Source organism: Telmatherina bonti (assembly GCF_933228915.1).
Source record: "Telmatherina bonti genome assembly, chromosome: 15".
Lineage (NCBI taxonomy): Eukaryota > Metazoa > Chordata > Actinopteri > Atheriniformes > Telmatherinidae > Telmatherina > Telmatherina bonti.
Genome location: NC_136613.1, coordinates 5,819,719 through 5,839,475, shown reverse-complemented (window position 1 = coordinate 5,839,475; position 19,757 = coordinate 5,819,719). Strand labels below are relative to the sequence as shown.

The window sequence follows — 19,757 nt, the reverse complement described above, 5'->3', positions numbered from 1 at the left end:
ACAGAGGGCAACAAATTAAAACAAGATACAACAGCAACAACATCATCTAAATAACCGGGTAAAAATATAAACTTTACAAAGCATAAATATAAATAGTATTAAAAGGGTCTTTCGTAGTTATAGCAGCATCTTTAAGCCCTGCGAAGCTGCCAGACCCTCTGATGTCCATTCTGTTCTATTCTACAGTCATTTAAGAGACGCTTTTATCCAAAGTGACTGGAAGGCGAGTTGCTCTCTTAAACTCTGGTTTCTAGTCTCGCCTTGAGGATGCTCTGGTCTCCACCTTTGTCAGGTGAATTCAAACACGCTCTAAGGCAGGAGTGGGCAGCTCCGGTCCTCTTACAGTGTGTTCGCACCAGACGCGTTTTGAGCATCAAGAGCGTCAAGTTTACACGTAAAGTAGAGCTGTACGATTATGACAAGAATTATAATCACAATTATTTTGACTGAAACTGAGATCTCGATTATTTAACACAGTTATCCAGTATTTATAAACAAGGCTGCGCGTCGTGGTGTTCTAGACTCCGTGTTGTACATTATAACCGTCTAATGGACGGTTCCGAGTTGTTTAATCCGCTTTTACCGCTTATATAGGAACTATTTTATACTTTTTATGCCAAACAACCGCTGTCAGGCTGCAGCGCGTTTCTCTCATTCACCTGTTAAAAGACAGATGATCTGAACCAGCTGGTTAACGCGTTGCTATGGTAACGCCCCGTAACGGAGGGTTATTAGTGTTTAACTTGCCGAACTATGTATAGGAAAATAATGCAGCCAGTTGTCACTGACAATGGTATAAACTATGTTTAGGTGAACTTCCACAACCTACTGCAGTTATTCTACATGGACCTGCAGCCGGAGCCGACTGAGACTGGCCGCCTGGGAGTGCTTTAGGACGGGAGAGGCTCCCGCTGCTCCTTCCTTACAGTAACTGCAGAACAATATGTGCCTTCAAGTCAGTCGCCAAAACACCAGAAAAGTCTCTAATAACTCCAGTAAAAGCTGCTAGATTTGTTGCTAGTCGCTTTTAACGAAAAAAGTCTCCAGATTTAGCGAGAAAGTCGCCAAGTTGGCAACAGTGTCTGAATGAAAGCAAAGCGACTGTGGGAGGAGTTTACAGCACAGCGCTGCAATGCCAGTACCTTCATGACAACTGTGGTGGGAGTGAATTATTTTCTAACTCGCCCATTTAAAAGTAATTTAATCTTGAAATTCTGCATATTTAGGGGCGTGTCCTTTTGATTGACAGGTACCCGATTTCCCGCTTCAAGTCAGAAGAACGTAGAACAACCGCGGTTTTTAGCCGCTTAACAACGTGACTTAGCTTTAGCCCGCTTACCTCTGTTAGCTGGTTAGTTCCTGTTATCTCCGGGTTAGCTCGGTTAGCTTTTAGCTACAGAAAGCTCGGCGTTCGCTCAATGTCAATCATTCGCCATGACGCTCACAGCCCCCCCTCTCAGCTCCACCTCTTTGCCCATATTTGTAATTTCCAGGTGAGACGACGCGCATGACGCTGCCAAGATGGCGATGGTAGGAACCGCCCACCGAGCTTCAGTTCAGCTCTTTGGAAACCTGTGGGTGACGTCACGGAGGCTCCGCCCATCTTTTATACAGTCTATGGTTCAGACATGCAAATGGAGTATCCGCAAATCTCCACTTTAGTCTGAGGTTTTTAAAAGAATCTGAGAAAAATATCTGCGTTTTTTGAGATACCTGCTACGTGTGTACAAGGCCTAAGGCATTAGCAGTTTCCCTGCTCCAACACAGCTGACTAAAATAAGCAGAGTTGAGCAGTGTGATGTCAAGCTCTGCACAAGTCTGCTGATGAAGGTTGAGTCTCAGTCTCCCACCCCTGCGGAGGAGCTGCAAGCCCACCAGCAGTCCTTATGTGATAGGATGTTAAGTGAGGCTTATAATCCAATTAAAAGACAAAAACATCACAACATACGACAAAAGCAAATCCATCTAATTTTCCTAATTTGTCCATCAAATATATGTTTCAGCTTCAACGGATGGAATATAATACGTATAATTCTGCTTTCTGGTGACACTCATGTTGATATTATTCATTTAGATGTCATTCCCAGATCGGACTTCCGTCCTCCGAGTCAACTCCAACTCGACGTAAGAAGCTCTTGGTTATATTCTTTTGTTTTTTTGTTTAAGTTCTGTTGGATCAAACCTGAGAAGTTTCTACTTTCTTTTTTTATATGAATTTAATTTAGGATAAAAACAGTTAAAAGTAGTTTAACTGATTTCACACGAAATAAGCTTAAATTCTTTTTATTAATTAAATTTAATAAGACACAAGGATTTGTTGAAATGGCTCTGCTCGGACCGAGCGCTGCCGAGGACTTTTACCGGATCGGTCGTGAATCGGAGGTGTCGCACTTTCCTGTGCGACATCAGGAGGAATGCGGAGAGGCGAGGAGCGAGTTCGGCTCGTCTCATTCGCGGTGGGGATTGCAACCCGAGGCCGGAGGCCGCTGTGCCATGCAACACACACCTGAAAACCCTGCACACCCAGAAACACGAACTGCGATGCAAACACAGTCCACGCTGTCAGAAACGAAGCCAAGTGGAGGTTGTGGTGTTCGGTTTAGGTGCGTGAGTCAGGCCTCTCGTGTGTCTTAATCATTCGTCCTCCAGGTTCGGACGATAAACGCTGTCACACACACCGAAGCATGGCGAGCCGGACGTTTTTATCCTCCTCAGCCTTGAAGTAAAACAGCTGCTTCAGCTGTCTGCAAGCATCCAGCAGTGTGTGTGTTAAAGGGTGTGACCGGATCCCATGAAGCTTTCAGAGCTTATTTTAACAAAAAAAATTCAGTTTAACACGCTAAAACGCATCACGACACAGAAAATATGTCTGTAAGTATTAGAAGAATCAAAACTCATCTATGAAATCCTTCAGCTGCTTTGGAGAGAGATTCTACATGAGCTTTAACCCATCACCAGAACATACATGATACTTTTATCCTGTTGAACACAATCTGGTTTTTGTCTTTTTGGCCCATTACGAACACCAGAAAGCAGATTAAACTAGAAAAATTATGACATACATGGTGAATATCTTAAAAAAAGTTTGGTGCCTTTTTGTTTTAGATTTTGTTAAACAGACAAATAAAGATAAAGATGTTCAGACTTATGTGGTCATTTTTTTTGATGGGTTCAGTCTTTAACTCTTTTCTTTTAAAGGGTCAAATTCTTCACCCCCACCTGAGTCACCAACATTAATCCACACAGGTTTGATTGATGATCATCCAAAACAAAAAGTGACAAAAAGGGGATGAAAATGTTTATAACCAGTCGTAAAAATTAGGAATAAGAAAAGATGGATTGTAAAGAAATTCAATTTTTTGTTAAGTAAGGAAATACATTCATTTGTTTCTACACCATCCTCCACTTTATCACCTCCACCTGCTCATCTTCCTCTTAACGGTAATATCTAACCAGCCAATCACACAGCTGCATCTAGTCATGTAGACGTTCAAACGGAGAATCTTTTTGTCCCACTTTGGTCCCCTTAGTACCAACATGACCTGGTTTAACCTCCACAGCCTGCCTGAGTCCTGCTGCTGACCATGTCCATCCCTTTCTGAGCACAGTGTAGCATCTTCTGATGGAAACTTCCAGCAGGATGATGCACCATGTCACAAAGCACACATCATCTCCACCATGACAATGAGTTCACTGTCCTCCAACAGCCTCCAACAGCCTCCAACGGCCTCCACCGGCCTCCAACAGCCTCCAACGGCCTCCACCAGCCTCCAACGGCCTCCAACGGCCTCCACCGGCCTCCAACAGCCTCCAACGGCCTCCACCAGCCTCCAACGGCCTCCACCGGCCTCCAACGGCCTCCACCGGCCTCCAACGGCTTCCAACGGCCTCCAACGGCCTCCAATGGCTTCCAACGGCCTCCAACGGCCTCCAACGGCTTCCAACGGCCTCCAATGGCTTCCAACGGCCTCCAAAGGCTTCCAATGGCTTCCAACGGCCTCCAACGGCTTCCAATGGCCTCCAACGGCTTCCAACGGCCTCCAAAGGCCTCCAAAGGCTTCCAATGGCTTCCAACGGCCTCCAACGGCTTCCAACGGCCTCCAACAGCCTCCAACGGCCTCCAACAGCTTCCAACGGCTTCCAATGGCCTCCAACGGCCTCCAACAGCCTCCAACGGCCTCCAACAGCTTCCAACGGCTTCCAATGGCCTCCAACGGCCTCCAACAGCCTCCAACGGCCTCCAACAGCTTCCAACGGCTTCCAATGGCCTCCAACGGCCTCCAACAGCCTCCAACACCCTCCTACGGCCTCCACAGCCACCAAGTTTCTGTCCACTTGTATGAGCTTCAGAGCATTCCTTGTATTTAGCAACATGATCAAATTAAGCTCTAAACCCGACGGGGTGTCCAAAGTTCGTACTCGACGCCTGCTGTTCTGCTGGGTTGCTCTGTTTCCCTGCTCCGACACACCTGACTTCCTTTAATCCAACAGCCTATGAAGCTCTGTGCAATGACTGCTTAGTTTGAGTCAGGTGTGTTGGAGCAGGTACATGAAAAAAAAAAAGCTACTGGAGCCGGACGGCCCTGCCTTACAGGGTGGAGGAGTTGTGGCTTCCACTGAACGGGGAGGTACGAGGAGGAGGAGGCAGACTGACGACTAACTGAGCAAAGTTTGACGTAAAAACACCTGAAAAAAGTTCTGAAAGTATTAAAAGAAGGGAAAAAAGCACAAGAACTGTTTATTTCTTCTCTTTAAAACCTAAACCTGCAGGGCACTACAGTTTCCTGCAGAAATCCATCTCAGGACCTCTTACAGGGTCGGCTTGTAACCACGGCAACGCCGTTGATTTCGCTGATGCCCGACATCATATTAAGCGCCCGCGTCTGCCTTGTTGAGTTGTTTTTTTTTATGAAAAGTGAGATAAAAAGCGGAACCCTCCTTTTTCTCCGTCACTGTTTGCTGACATTTCTGACGGATGGGGTCCGGCTGCCCGCATGACGGATGTTTCCTCACTGTGCGAGCACCACAGAAAAAAAATAAAGCCGCTGGCAGGCAGGCTGGTGATGGAAAGGCAAAACTTCGCTGGGTCCAATCTGAGCCAGGAGAATTAAAAGAAAGGTGTGGACATGATAAAAAAAGAAAAGCTGTAATTCTGCAGTTCACACACACACACACACACACACACACGCACACACACACACACACACACGTGAGTCAGACGCAGAAATCATCCATTCAAATCTCATTTAATGTCTGTCTCCTGCCAAACAGCCGCTGCAATTACCGTCTCCTGATTACAGGTATTACGCCTCTCTTTTTTTAGTCTGTTTGAAGGTACATTATGTCTGCAGGGAGCTGCACACACACACTCCTTGCAAACACACAGAAAACACAAACACACACCTTGCATATCGGTTGCGACAGCTTGTCATTATGGCTCAGCCGCTCTCAGGCAGGACTCGCCAGTGAAAGAAGCCCAATCAGCAAGCCATCAAACTCCGCACGGCATAATAAATTCACCGCATACATCAGTTTATCCATGGAAACACCTCGTTGGAGTCTTGATGGATTCGACCCCCCTCGGTCACGCTCTCGGGGATCAGCTTTCAAAGCCGACAGGAGAGCAGACCTGGAGCCCTTGTTGACTTTTTCTCACCTCACTTTGCTTTAAATCAACTTTAAACACTTAAATCAGACGGAAACTACTTCAGTTTTAACGTCTCCGTCCACATCCGTATGCAGGCAAACTGGGCGCTGCGGAGCACGCCGCCGTTCCCCCCGCCAAACAAACCAGCCTCTGCTAAAGCTGAAACATTTAGCAGTCTGCAAACAGGATTAGAATAAGGAGCTGTCATGCAGTTACATAAAAGGCTTTCACAAATAATTGCTCTCCTTAGTACTGTGCAAACAAAGCCAAATAAAACTCCAAATAAACACAGTTTCTGACATGTTGACCTGTTTTACACCACAGCTTTTCAAACTGCAGCTAACTGTAAAAACATAGAGCCGACATTTATCAGGTAAATTTTAGGGTTTTATCTGGGTCAAAATGAATAAACGCAGAAATAAACTGTGAAATCGGCGCCTTAAATGAACACATTGTTGCATAAACACAAACGCACACATGTCCTTATGCATCATCTCAGCAGGAGAGGCTGGTTTTGGGCATGTAGGTTACTTCTCACAGCGGTGAACCAAATCCACATAAACCACTTTATCCCCTTTATTTGTGCAGATTCAGTTTTTCAGGCTAAATCTTGTTCCATCCTCCACCAGAAGCCGGAACTTTCTTCTTGTTCTCGAGGTTCAGAGAAGAAAATGACGTCGTTTTGTTCTCGCGGACGTGTTTGAAGACAGTTCTCGACACATCGGGTTGCAGAACTTTTTTCTTGCGGGGCTGCGAGAAGTATCGTGTGATTGGTTGGACATGTGAGGTGGGCGTGGTTAACACGGAGAAACAGGAAGTGGAGTTGCTGCTTCGCGTTTTTACTGTTGCAGGTAAAACGGATTGTTTTGATAAAACAGCTGATCGAGGTGGTGAGAAAGTACCAACATTTTTACATGAAAACACTCGGAACCTGCCGCGTGCACGATCCGCCCCGCCGCGTGCACGACCCGCCCTGCAGCGTGCACGACCGAAGCTGCTCGTTAAATCTGAAACTAGAAACTCGGAGAGCGGAAACCTCCACCAAGCACAATGTTAAAGAATCCTTTTAAAACATTCCTGGATCCAAACGGTGATCCGGATCACCACCAGGATTTAATCACTTCTTCATTTTCACATTTCCAACAACTCTGGAAATGTTTATAAAAATCCCTCCGTAACCTTTTGAGTTATCTTGAACACAAAGACGGCGGGAAAAACATGGTGGAGGAAACAACCGGGTTCATAAAGCAGACATTGCCCCCCGCAGTGACCCCACCCCGCTGCAGACCTGCTTCTCCTGGAGGATGGATGGACCTGACGAACAAGACGCTTCTTCTTGTTCTTGCAGCTTTGAGAAGATGAAGGATGGAAGAAGCTTTAGAGAATAGCAGTGCTGTAAAGAACCAAAAATCCTGCGTATAAAAGTTGAAGACCTGACGCCGACGTTTGAGCAGAAACTGCTAAAGCTGAGAGAGAAAGTGGAAAGATGGCTGAAGATTTATACTGTAAAAACTCAGCCTTAAAAAACAAGAAAATAAAAACAAAAATTAGGTAAATGTGGCTTAAATAAAGATAAATTATCTGCCAACAGAAGAAGAAAATTAGGCTTGTCAAGACTTCCCAAAACAAGTAAAAATACTCTTAAAACGAGGAATTCTCTGGCATAAAAACTAAGAATTATCTTACCTTTAAAAAAATATGCATATGTGAACTCAGTTTAAGATTTTTAATCTTAGATTTCAGTTTTTTCAGTGTAACGTCTTCTCCTACCGAGAAGTTAATTTCCAGTCTGGTACCTGAGAAAGGTAATCCAACCTGGACATACCTGCGTTTAAACAAACGTAGAACTCTTCAGCTTCACGGTTTGGCTTCTAGTTTTGTATTTACTCATCTGACGTGACTTTACTTTTATCCAGTTCAGTCAGGACTTTATTCTGCAGCGCATTAAAAACAGCTTCAGATGATCGAAGTGCGTCAGTAGACGCAAATAAAACCTAAATGAAACTACATGAATCATGTGCACTCTGTGGTTTATGCTGTCACTCAGCGGGAACGTCGGCCCACCAGACGGGGATCTTCTGTCGGAGGTGTCGCTGGCTGGTGCGATGTTCGCTGAGGCGTTGCCGACGTGTCGACCCCATTCATCAGAGCGACAGCCCGACAACGCCCCTAGCTAACGTATACGTCAGCTGATGTTCACTGAGGCGGCGGATGGCATGTGGACGGCACCCCCTGGGGAAGGATGCTGCTCCAGGAGAGCAGGAAAGCCCCTCGTCCCGGTGCGTTGGCTCGCTTTCTGGTCTCCATAATCCAACGCCGGTATCGGCGACTGCGCTGCGTGCGGATGACTGTGGCCTTCTCCGTTGGCAGCAGTCCGTTATATCTGACTTCATGTGTTCTTGTTGCACCGGATCTTTCCCTAACGCCGTTTGTTGCATTCCTTTTCATGTCGTTCAGAGCGGTCCTGTCCATGTTTCCCAGCAGGAATCATAGTGTTTTGTATGGACTGCTGCTGGGGTGCAGCAGGAGTTGTCTGAGTTCGACCAGTCAGTTGATGTCGTGTTTGTTCATCTTCCTTTGTATGCATTCTGCGCTGCCTCTGATTTCTGCTAATGTGACCATTCCTTTGCTACACACCTCACACAGCATCCAGTGACACCTCTAGTGAGGTTGAATGATTACTGTCCAAACACGTCAGGTAGGGCGATGTGTGTCTGAAGGCATAACTAGACAGAGGTCAGAGGTCAGAGCTCCAGCCATACAGGGATTCCCAGCTGATCCTACATTCATTCTAAATGGATCCACTATTAGTCATACGTACGTTGATAAAGACTCCACTACTTTGGCCACTTTGCGGTGTTGCATGTTTATATCTTCATTTCTTCTCTTGCTAAGCTAATAAACTAAATAAGCTACAGTAATTGTAGACACTATGGACTGAACTGGACTTGGTGGGTTTTCAGTTTAGATCTAAAGAGTCATGAAGATGGAGAAGGTCTGGGTGCAGCCCGGGTTTTTAGCCCGGCTTCAGGAACAGCCAGCGGGAGCTGGGCAGCTGAGCTCTGGATGGAGTGTCAGGCTGCAGCAACTCCACAAGTATAAGAACACTTAAAGACATTGACTAAAGCCTTAACCCTCTGGACCAAGGGTATTTTAGAGAAATAAATCTGACTTTTTTATAGTTTAAATGCTAATAAACTCCACCTTTCAATGCCCCATAATGTCCTATACCTTGTTTTTTTTTTAATTGAAATATCATAAACTGCTATGTAAATGAGGCTCCTTTGCTTGAAATAAAGAGTATTATAATTTGGAAGCATGACTAAAGGTACAGAAGGGGACTGAAGCACCGCAGCTTTCTGAAATCACTGTCAGCTGCACACACTGTATCTGCTACCAACTTATACATCTGTTACAACGCCGTCGTGTCATTTATGTTTAAATAAACTACTTGAGTAATGCAAATGTTTGTTTGAGCAACTATGCATGGTATACGTGCGTAAAAGCTGCTGTTTTCATCATTTATCAGCCTTGTAAATACAGAAGGCAGCTATCCGACTGCTAATGACACCGATGCAGAGTGATTGACACCGTTTGGAGGCGTTTCCTGAGGCATCGTCGGCTCTGATTGGACAAACACATGTCATGCGCCAAAGACAAGGCTCTGATGGAACACCTATTTTGACACAACACTGTATCACCTATGAATTGGCTGCAGTGATGCCGGAACTACCGTCTGAAAGCCTGGAGTCTCCCGATTAAGAGGGGGAAAAAAGTAAGTTTCTATCTTTTATGGTTCGACAGCTATGCTGGATTAAACACAACATGGTCCCTGGCATCGCCGACGGTGCCGGCGTCCCCAGAGGGTTAAACTTGACATGAAAGCAGACAAAAACAGCAGAGATGTGCTCGGTAAGGCGCTGCAGGAAGCTCTGCTCCAACCGTACAAAGCTTTACAGCTCCAACTCCAGTCCTCAAAGACCACAATCCCACAATTTCCCCGAGGAAACACAGAAAAGCTCCTATTGGAGCGACAGGACCAAAACCACTCGAGTGCTTCACCATTGATAACCACAGGACGAGTTTCTAACAGTTCAAAGGTCTGTAAAAGCTTTTAAAATTGCTGTTTCAGTGATTTGGTGCAATTTAAATCCAGACTGAAACTAATTCAAAGTGGAGATAAAAAATGTGCACCAGGCAGATTTACTTTGACAGTTTTTTATGTCTTAACACTTTTATTTCACACGTCTGAGGTTTTCTGTAAAGACCAAGATTATCAATACAGCACTTAAAGTTGTGAAGATTTACTCCATTTATTCTGGTTGTGTCGTGACAGGAGACAGACGGAGTCGGCCTCCTGAGGAGAGGAGCTGTTGCTAAAGGTTTGAAGGTAAGCGTTGCTGCTAAAGCAAACATGAAATGTTGTAAGATTTAGTCTTTTATAATGGGTGGTAATATATGAAACAGATACCTTGAGCAAGTAAACTCCTTCTGTACTCCAGCCAAACAATGATCTCTCACACACACGTGCTCAGAAATGGTTGTTAAACGTCTGTTTTTGTGTGTTTGGGTGAAGAAAGTCATGAATTACATCCTCATACGGTGTGAAATGTTGCTTTTCTTATGAAACTTCAGGTTGTTTATAATATTTTCTAAAAGGATCACTCATCAGGAGAAAATGTATTTATAATGTATAGATTTTCATGTTTAGATACTTAGATTTTTCATTATTTACTGGTTATTATGTTGTTATTTTACTGGTCACTAGACATTGACTTTCTCTGCATGAATTAAAATAAGTTTAAAGTTCTTTGGAGTTGTTTGTTTAAGAACCGAAGTTTTACAAAGTTTTACAAATTTACGAATAATGAAAAAATCGTGAGACAAGCTGAAGGTTTTCGCCCAAACATCTAGTGAAAACTGCGCCACCACCGGGCTACGCTGACCAGCAGCCGTACCTGAAACTCGAAGGTCTCGTCAAACAGCGGGTCGTCCTGGTTCTGAGCGGCGGTGCGAGTCCTCTGCTCGGCGCAGTCAGCTGGAACGCCGTGCAGCTCCAGAACCACATACGGATCGATGACCTCCCCCTTGGCTCCGGAGCCCTGAGGCTTGGGCAGGTTGTGGGCGCTGATGACCTGCACAGCAGACCAGAGTCCCGATAAGTCACTTAAACCACCAACAGTCAGGTTTTACTTGCTGTGATCTTATTCTGCAGCTCAAGATGTCTTTCCTGCTCTGCTTTGCATCTACCAGACTGATGTTTTGGCTTCGTTCCGATTTAGTTTGTTGTCGTTGTGTTTGATTGTTTACAGAAATGAGTTTGGAAATTTGTGATCCAGGTTTTGTTGTGAAGCTTTGAGAGCTCAACTCGACCTGCTGCAACGTAAGAAAACAAAAACAGACACAAACAAATCAGAAGCAAATGCCTTGTAGTCCGCAAAGGAAACGTTTCCAGGATAAAACAGCTGCTTCGGACAAGTCTGCCGTTGCCGTGGCAACTCACCATCAGGTTAGGCGTCAACCATCTGACAGCCGTCATGGGGCTTACAGAGAATTTTAAGTTTGTTTTTTCTTGCTGGTCAGGACTTTCTGATGGGTTTGTTTGTTTTTTTTTTCCAGATTTCAGCTCTTCATAGTGCAACATTTCTGTATTCGGTTTCTGAGTTTTTGCACGTATTGTTATCGCCTTCCCTTTGTACTTTATTTTTTAAAAACTTATCTTAAGACCCATTTTTATTCCTTGGCTTTTAACCTAGTATAAGTCTGCTTCTGGTCAATGTGCTATATTTTGGTTTTATTTACTATTTCTTCTTCTTTTTTTTTTTTTATTCCTTGTATGCTCTATTGTCTTATTGTGTTATTTAATCATCTGGTAATTTTTGGCTGATGTACAGCACTTTGTCCCAACTTTGGTTGCTTTAAAGGGCTTTATAAATAAAGTTGAGTTGAGTTTATTTGTCTATGTTTTTTCAGCTTACAGTGCCTTTCAGCTTTAAGGCCTGCTGTACATCTGTGTTTTTGCAAATTAAACATGAAAACAACTGTGATTTGAGGCAACACGTGTTGCAAGAGGAACACTTGTACCAAACAACGAAACCTGGAGCAGATGCATCTTCACGTGCAATACCAGTAGTGACCACTAGGTGCTGGATCCATCTATGCTCCCATAACATGACAGTCCTGGAGGGCCGATATCCTGCAAGTTTTTGTTGTCTCCATGCTCCAACACACCTGACTGAAATTAATAAATAGGTTAACAAGAAGTTTCTGGATCCATTTGATTTTAATCAGCTGTGTTGGGGCAGGGAAACAACAAAAACCCGTCGGATACCGGCCCTCGAGGACTGGAGTTTGACACCCCTGCTTTACATGCTTAAATTGGTGTCGTTATACTTCATTTTACTCAAATGTGAAATCAAAGAGAATATCTATCTTTGTTAAATTTAGACTGTTGTATTCCTCATCGGGCTTTTTCCATAAATACGGACGATAACAGCAATTACAACCGGATTAAACCGGCAGTTTTACATGAGTAAGAACAACAACTGGACCTTGACGCGCAGAGTTTGAGGTGGGACTCCTGGTACGCAGCCGTGAGTGTGGGCACTGAAATACGACACCTCATCTCTCATCACAGCTGGTCGGAGGACGTAACCACACCCTCCGTTCTGCGAGAAGCGGCCTCGGTGAAGGTCCAGCATGGCGCCGGGTGTCTGCTGGTTCAAGGCCACAAGCTGGACCCCGCCTTTCCAGTACCCTTGTGGGTTTGGGTTGCTGGAGTCCAGACGCACTGAGCTCGGTCGTACCCTGGTTAGGGTGCGCTTTGTGAACATGACAAGGTCCTCCGGGCTCTCGCTGGTCAGTCGCCCGGCCTCCCCTTCGCCCAGGGAGCACATTGTCCAGTAAGGCAGGTCAGGAGGCATCGGTGAGCCGGGGGACGAAGGACTGCTGGGGGGCGACTGCTGCTGAGCCTTCTTGTAACTGGCTCTTTGGGCGTAGAAGCTGCGGCTGCCGATACGAGCGATGGCTACCAGGTCTGACAGCTCTTTGTGGAGACGGAGCTTCCTGGGTTGAGATGGAGGCGGCACCACCAAGACCACACCCAGCTCCTCCTCACCGGGGATGGTCATTCTCCGTCCCGCCAAGGGCCCGCCTCCCCCTATCTCCTCATCCTCCTCTGACACCTCCCCATCAGAGCCCTCCTGCTCAACAGAGAGCTTCTTCCCCACGACAAGGATGCGTCCCTTCAGCTGCTCAGGGGAGGGTAAGGTTGTAGCTCGGCCTCCCAGGCTGACCGGTAGCGCCTCTGGGGTGTAAAGACGGGATCCAAACACCTTCTTTAGGTGGTGCGCCATGGTGCGCTGCTGGGCCGGAGAGCAGCGCTGACACAAGTACAGCAGGAGAGGGTACTGGGAGGCCAGGAAGGCGTATTTGTTGACCACCTCCAGCGCAGAGCGGATAGTGACAGGTGCATGGTGGTGGTGATGGTGGTGATGATGATGGTGCCTGGAGATTTCTGGTCCATAGTCAACGCCAAGCAGAGGCTCCCCCTCTGGGCCATCGGTGACTCCGAGCTCCAGGCACCGGCAGCCGGACTGCAGAGCCTTGATCAGCCCTCCCAGGTCTGCCCTGCCGTGAACCTGGTCGTCCAGCAGGTAGGAGCGGTACGAGGTGCTGAGGGAGAAAAGAAAGAAGGTGTTTTATTTAAAATAAATCCAGAGAACTCAGAGAACTCTTACAAAATATGGAGGAAGAATTTGTTCCAAAGAAAAATAGTACAGGATCCATCATCTGGCGGTGGTTTGGATACCGGAGAGAGGAAGTGGACCAAACAACTGTCGTATGCAAAGTATGTCGCAAAAGTGTCGCCACAAAGGTACAACAAACGACGCACAAATTCGACTATTTTTTAATTTTAACTTTTGATTTATGCCACAAGGACAAAACCCGCTTTTTTCATTTTCACTTTATCAGGCAGCTAATTTTCATTTTACTGTTTTTTGAAAATCTGTGCTTTTTTTTAGTCTTATTACAGTAGCTCAATTATAGAAGAAAGAACTTTAGTTTATAGTTTTATTTCTTAGTGCTGTTATGCACTGCACAAAACTTGCACTTGAATCAACTTACTGATGTGACTGTATGCACCAAAGCATTAATTCAAGGCTAAGGTAAGTATCGCGATATATATCGTATATCATGACATGCCATAAAAATAGGAGGATATTAATAAAAGGTCATATTGCCCAGCCCTAAGTAGGATTCAAATTGGCTTTTATCAACCCCGGTCAAGACATATCAAGCAGCCTCCCCACCTCCATCCCATCCATCAGGCTATGGAAAGCACGTCTCAGGTCTAAGTCTAACAGAAGAGCAGGTTCAGTCAGCAGCTCTTGTCTTGTTTGACGTAACAGCAGCGGTTCTGATACATTAAACTACGACACAGACATACAACCACATCCTATTTCACAAACCCCAAGGCTCCATGCTGGGCCCCCATCTCTTTGCAATGTACACCACTTCCTATGGTCCAGTCATCTAATCGCATCTTTATCTTCACATCATTTCAGCAAGAATCTGCATGTTTCCCAGAGATGTAAGAACACTACCCTGAAATGGGTCTTTCCGGCCAATTAGTGAGACATTCAATCAAAATGTGTCAGTACTAGTTACCAGTTTGAGTTTCTGCATATTTTACTACATACATGCTCAACCAGCTGATGTTTCTTATTGAGCTTTACTTGTTTCCCGCACCATGTACGTAGCATTGCCGCCAGGCGGACTTCTGGGTCTGCAGCAGCTATTTAAGCTTCCTCTGGACCACAACGTTCCTTTCAGGACCATCAAATGGTTCTGCCATCCCTTCATTAAAAGCCAGACCCAGTCCAGACTCCATGACGGTGGAACAAGCCACCAAATGTAGAAAAGGAGCATCCTTATTCCTTCACAAGTGTGAAAATCTCAAACCATGTGTCGTACTTTTACCCTTCTGTTTTGATAAAATTAGTGATTAATGGAAAAATCCCTTTAAAGTCTGACCCAATTATACTGTTTCATCCACCAGGAGGCAGAAGACAAGAGTCAGATTGAGTATAACAAGGTTTCAAGTAACATATTTACCATAAAATGATCCTAAAGGTCTCAGAAACTGTATATATCAAACAGCATTAAAGGTGAAATCTCAAGTATGAATTTAACCATCAAAGATGTTTTTAAAAGCACTTTTCCATGCAAAAATAAAAACATTAACACTGTTTATTTAATATGTTTCAGAGGTGCTTCACCCATAAAAAACAAAACAAAGAAAGACCAAACATATTGTGTAATGTAATACTGGCACAATATGTCCAACTTAATGTGCATATTTTTCCCAAATGCTGGTTTTAGTGGTGGCTTTCACACAGGAGTGAGTAAATAGAACCATCTGGCGGATGAATTAAAGGAGGCATAGAGCGAATTCATTCAGAGCCATGTGTGAATACTCTGACACTGCAACAAAGTGGTTAAAAACTGTGCTGGCAGAGCTCGGTTAAAAAAAAAAAAAAAAAAAAAGCATTTTTATCTGAAATCACACATGAATCAGCTGAAAGCCCAGAAGACACATGGCCGTTTTCTCTCTGCAGAGCAGATGCATGCATGAAAATGTGCTGAGCTGAAACCACAACGACTACCTGAAATATACACGCAGATGTAATCCGATCTGGGGGTATCAGGTCATCTGTGCAGATACACCCTGAGAGGACAGGAAGCTTTCTGGAAGTGGAGATAATCACACTTGAGGTCAATTCAAAACCTTAGTGCATGCTGTGTGTTTGCGGTTGTTTTGCTTATGTTGTAATATTATATCTAATGCACAGATGGTGGGGCACATCCGGGTAAATTCCAGTTTCTTCAGGTTTTTACTGAAGACGTTAAACACTATGTGCAACTTAAAACTCATTCACATGTTTTACAGCTAAATACCCACAGAGATGCATGAGCGAAGCTTTATTTTCAACGTTTCTTAACAGAATCCAGCGAAGAGAAGCTGTCTAAACTCTGGCTGGAAGCAACATTAAAGACACCTTTTTCTGGCTATGCGATGCAATGTTTGCCTTTTGTCCATATTTGCTATTTGGTGATGTTAAGACTCAACTTTTGTTGCATGGGAGAGATGTTCTTCCCTGATTCTGAGCATTTCAGAAAGTTTTTCTGCTGTTCCATCCTGTTTCTTGCTTTAAAGACGGTAAATATTAATGTCATTATGTCCCTTTCAGGACAGTTACTTTCATGTCATTTACACCAAAGTATTTCTGAAGGCTACATCACATTTTCTATATTTGTTTCTGAAAATCACATCCTGCATATGCAAGCTGTATAATGAATTAGCAGAGTAACTCCAAGGCAAGATCACTGATTAGTCATTGATTAACACTCTATATTGATCATGTTTGGTAAGGTTTCTGAAACCTTTAGCATCACTTTATGGTAAAAACTTTGCTCAAAAACCTGTCGGATAAAATCTGATCTAATTCCACAAGAATTCTGACACATATTGTAAAATCTGAGACATATTTGCAGATCATTATTTTTATTACAGCTGTGAAGTTTTATTTCACGCACAAAAACTCTAATTTTTTTAGGCTTCATGCACACAAACATGGATTTTCCAAGCAAATAAAGCACATGATGCACAGATGTGGCACAGCCAGTTTAAAGAAAAAACCTTTCACCTTGGTTGGAATTTTCTCTAAATGTTCATCACAAAACGTTGGGACAAAAGGCAGAAAAACTGCTTGTGCGCGTGCAGACATAGGCAGAAAAAAGAAGGCATCCAGGATGAAGACTTTCCAATAATCCAGCTGTTTATGTGAGGTCAGGATAATCAGCTTGCAATATAATCTACGTTGTTCCCTCCTTTGCCCTGACAGGTAGATGGTTGTTCTGGTTATTGTAGTGTGAACAACATTTTACATTACGCTAACATGTGATACAAATGCTGTCGTTCTGTCTGAGCTTTTTGGTATACACCATAGACTGTATATAAAAAGATGGGTGGAGCCTCCGTGACGTCACCCGTAGGTTTTTGAAGAGCTGAACTGAAGCTCGGTGGGCGGTTCCTACCATCACCATCTTGGCAGAGACATGCACGTCGTCTCGGCAAGAAAATATAAATATGGGCAAAGAGGTGGAGAGGGGGGCTGTGAGCATCATGGTGGATGATTGACATCGAGCGAACTCCGAGCTTTCTGTAGCTAAGAGCTAACCGAGCTAACCTGGAGATAACAGGAGCTAACCAGCTAACAGAGGTAAGCGGGCTAAAGCTAAGTCAAGTTGTTAACCGGCTAAAAACCGCGGTTGTTCTACGTTCTTCTGACTTGAAGCAGGAGATCGGTACCTGTCAATCAAGAGGACACGCCTCTAAATATGACAAATTTTGAGATTAAATTACTTTTAAACGGGCGAGTTAGAAAAAAATTCACTCCCTCCACAGTTGTCATGAAGGTAAACCTGACCTATTAAACCTAAAATGGATTTTTGAACCAGGCTGTAAACATGTTTATTTCTGTTGTTAACCTGTTTATTTCTACTGTAAACGTATTTATTTCTACTGTAAATGTGTTTATTTCTGCTGTAAACATGTTTAATTCTACTGTTAACCTGTTTACTTCTGCTGTAAACATGTTTATTTCTGCTGTTAACCTGTTTACTTCTGCTGTAAACATGTTTATTTCTACCGTAAATGTGTTTATTTCTGCTGTAAACATGTTTATTTCTGCTGTTAACCTGTTTACTTCTGCTGTAAACATGTTTATTTCTGATGTTAACCTGTTTACTTCTGCTGTAAACATGTTTATTTCTACTGTAAACGTGTTTATTTCTGTTGTTAACCTGTTTATTTCTACTGTAAACGTGTTTATTTCTACTGTAAACGTGTTTACTTCTGCTGTAAACATGTTTATTTCTACTGTAAACGTGTTTATTTCTGCTGTAAACATGTTTATTTCTGCTGTTAACATGTTTACTTCTGCTGTAAACGTGTTTATTTCTACGGTAAACATGTTTATTTCTGCTGTAAATGTGTTTATTTCTACCGTAAACGTGTTTATTTCTGCTGTAAACATGTTTATTTCTACTGTAAACATGTTTATTTCCACTGTAAACGTGTTTATTTCTACTGTAAACATGTTTATTTCTGCTGTAAACGTGTTTATTTCTACTGTAAACATGTTTATTTCTGCTGTAAACCTGTTTATTTCTACTGTAAACGTGTTTATTTCTGCTGTAAACATGTTTATTCCTGCTGTGAAGTTGGTCTTTTTAACATGGGAGTCTATGGAGATTTGCTCTGTTTTGCAGCCCCTAGTGGATGAAGGGGGAACTGCAGTTTTATGCACTTCTGCATCGGCTTCACTTTTAATCGACGGAGGTTGCCGCTTGGTGTACCCCTGAAACAAACCTTCTGGTAACATCAGTGGGAATGTAAAGTATGAAATTTGGCCAAAAATCCTCTACATGCATGTTGAAAACCTGCCAAACACACCTGACGTAGTAGTGGGATAGAGGCAGGTTCATGTCCTGGCAGACCCCCAGGTGCTCCGGGTCCAGCAGCTGGCACTCGGTGGACTGCAGGTAGCGAGCGAACCCGTCCAGACCCATCAGTCCTCTCTCTCTGCCCTGGGCCGATGGCTCGTATCGCTTCAGGAGCTCCCAGCAGCCCTCGGTCGTAGCCAGAGACAGACCCTGCTCTGTCTCCAAGAAGAGGCGGAGGTCCTGCGGATCCAGACACTCGCGGTCCTGGGACAGCTGCACCAGCAGGAAGTAAACATCGGGCCGGGTGCAGAGCTCGCAGTAGGCCTCCTGGAACTCCTCGCGTGTCACGTGAGAGGTCAGCTTCTCCTTGCTGCGCTGGATCTCCTTGAAGCGTAGACGAACCTGAGGAAAGAGGCGAAACTGTGACTGACCTGCAGAAATAAATCAGATTGACCCTTCTTCACCCTTTTAGGTCATTTTTACTTCACTTTTTGGACACGTTTCTTGTCGTTTTTCCACCGGTGGGACTATTTTTTTAGTTTCTCCTCAAGGACTTTGAAATTTCAACTTAAATTTTCCTTCAAGGTCAACTGCGGACAAATCTACTACCCATTAGACAAAGAGGTCTTCTCCAAAAACTGCCATGAAAACATGAAAGATTAATGTTTTTTCCACCTTAAAGCTAAAAATTTTTCATCAAATTTAAGATCAAATCCAAAAATATTAAATAATTGGGCCTGACCGATGTGGATTCTTTTTTTATTTTTTGAGGATGATTCCAATTAGGATATTTGGCAGGAAAAAAAACTAAATAACTAATTCATTATTTAATTGAAAATGCATAAAGAATCAAATAACTTAATGTTTGGTCCTGCAATGCTAACAACAACAAAGCTATCAGTGAAAAACATTTCACAGTATTTTGTTCTTTAGTGATTGTTTAACTTTACATCAGAGGAATTTTTAAGTTCAAACACCTGCAAAACAGTATGAAACATCTGTCTTCCTGATGGAGTTATCTTCACATTTAGGTCATATATGTATGTTACTGTAAGTTACTGGGAAAACATTATGATGCAGCTCTTTGCCTTTAACGTTAAATTACATTGTCTTCACTCCATTCGTTTCTTTACAATGAAGCAATGACTCGTGAAGTAAAATAAAAACTAGACATGCCTTCTCAAATGTCAAAACATTCGGAAAAGTTGCATTCAAAGTATAAAATGGTCACAAACAGACCGACATAACGCACACTGGGTTGCTATTACAGCCTCTGTAACCTTCCAGTATTTTCTGACCAAGTAAACACCAAAACCTGTGAAAACGCTCCTCAACACGCAGCTGATGGAGTGATGAACAGTCGTTCTGTACTCTCAGATATTTTGTACACTTGTACACTAACGTGATGCTAACCTCGCGTAGCTACAGCTACGTGGTATAAGAGCGAAAAACACTCTTCATTACACATAGCAAAGAGGATTAAACTGAAACCGGAGACATTCTGAGTCATTATTCATTCACAACGTTGCTGTTAATTTACCTGAGGGCAAGCTCCGCTCACCTGTAACTGTAGCTTTACGTCTGTACGTCAGAGCTCCAT

General features: G+C 43.7%; 1 protein-coding gene across 1 annotated transcript in view; it reads right to left on the bottom strand.

Moving 5' to 3' along the window:
* Positions 1–19,757, bottom strand: part of plcl1 (phospholipase C like 1) — a gene marked incomplete at its 5' end in the record, with an annotated part of 145,340 nt that overhangs the window by 44,382 nt on the left and 81,201 nt on the right. The window contains 3 exons of the mRNA XM_079253692.1: positions 10,606–10,782; positions 12,199–13,321; positions 18,168–18,559. Of these exons, the coding sequence (XP_079109818.1) occupies positions 10,606–10,782; positions 12,199–13,321; positions 18,168–18,559 (1,692 nt within the window). The remainder of the gene's footprint in view (positions 1–10,605; positions 10,783–12,198; positions 13,322–18,167; positions 18,560–19,757) is intronic.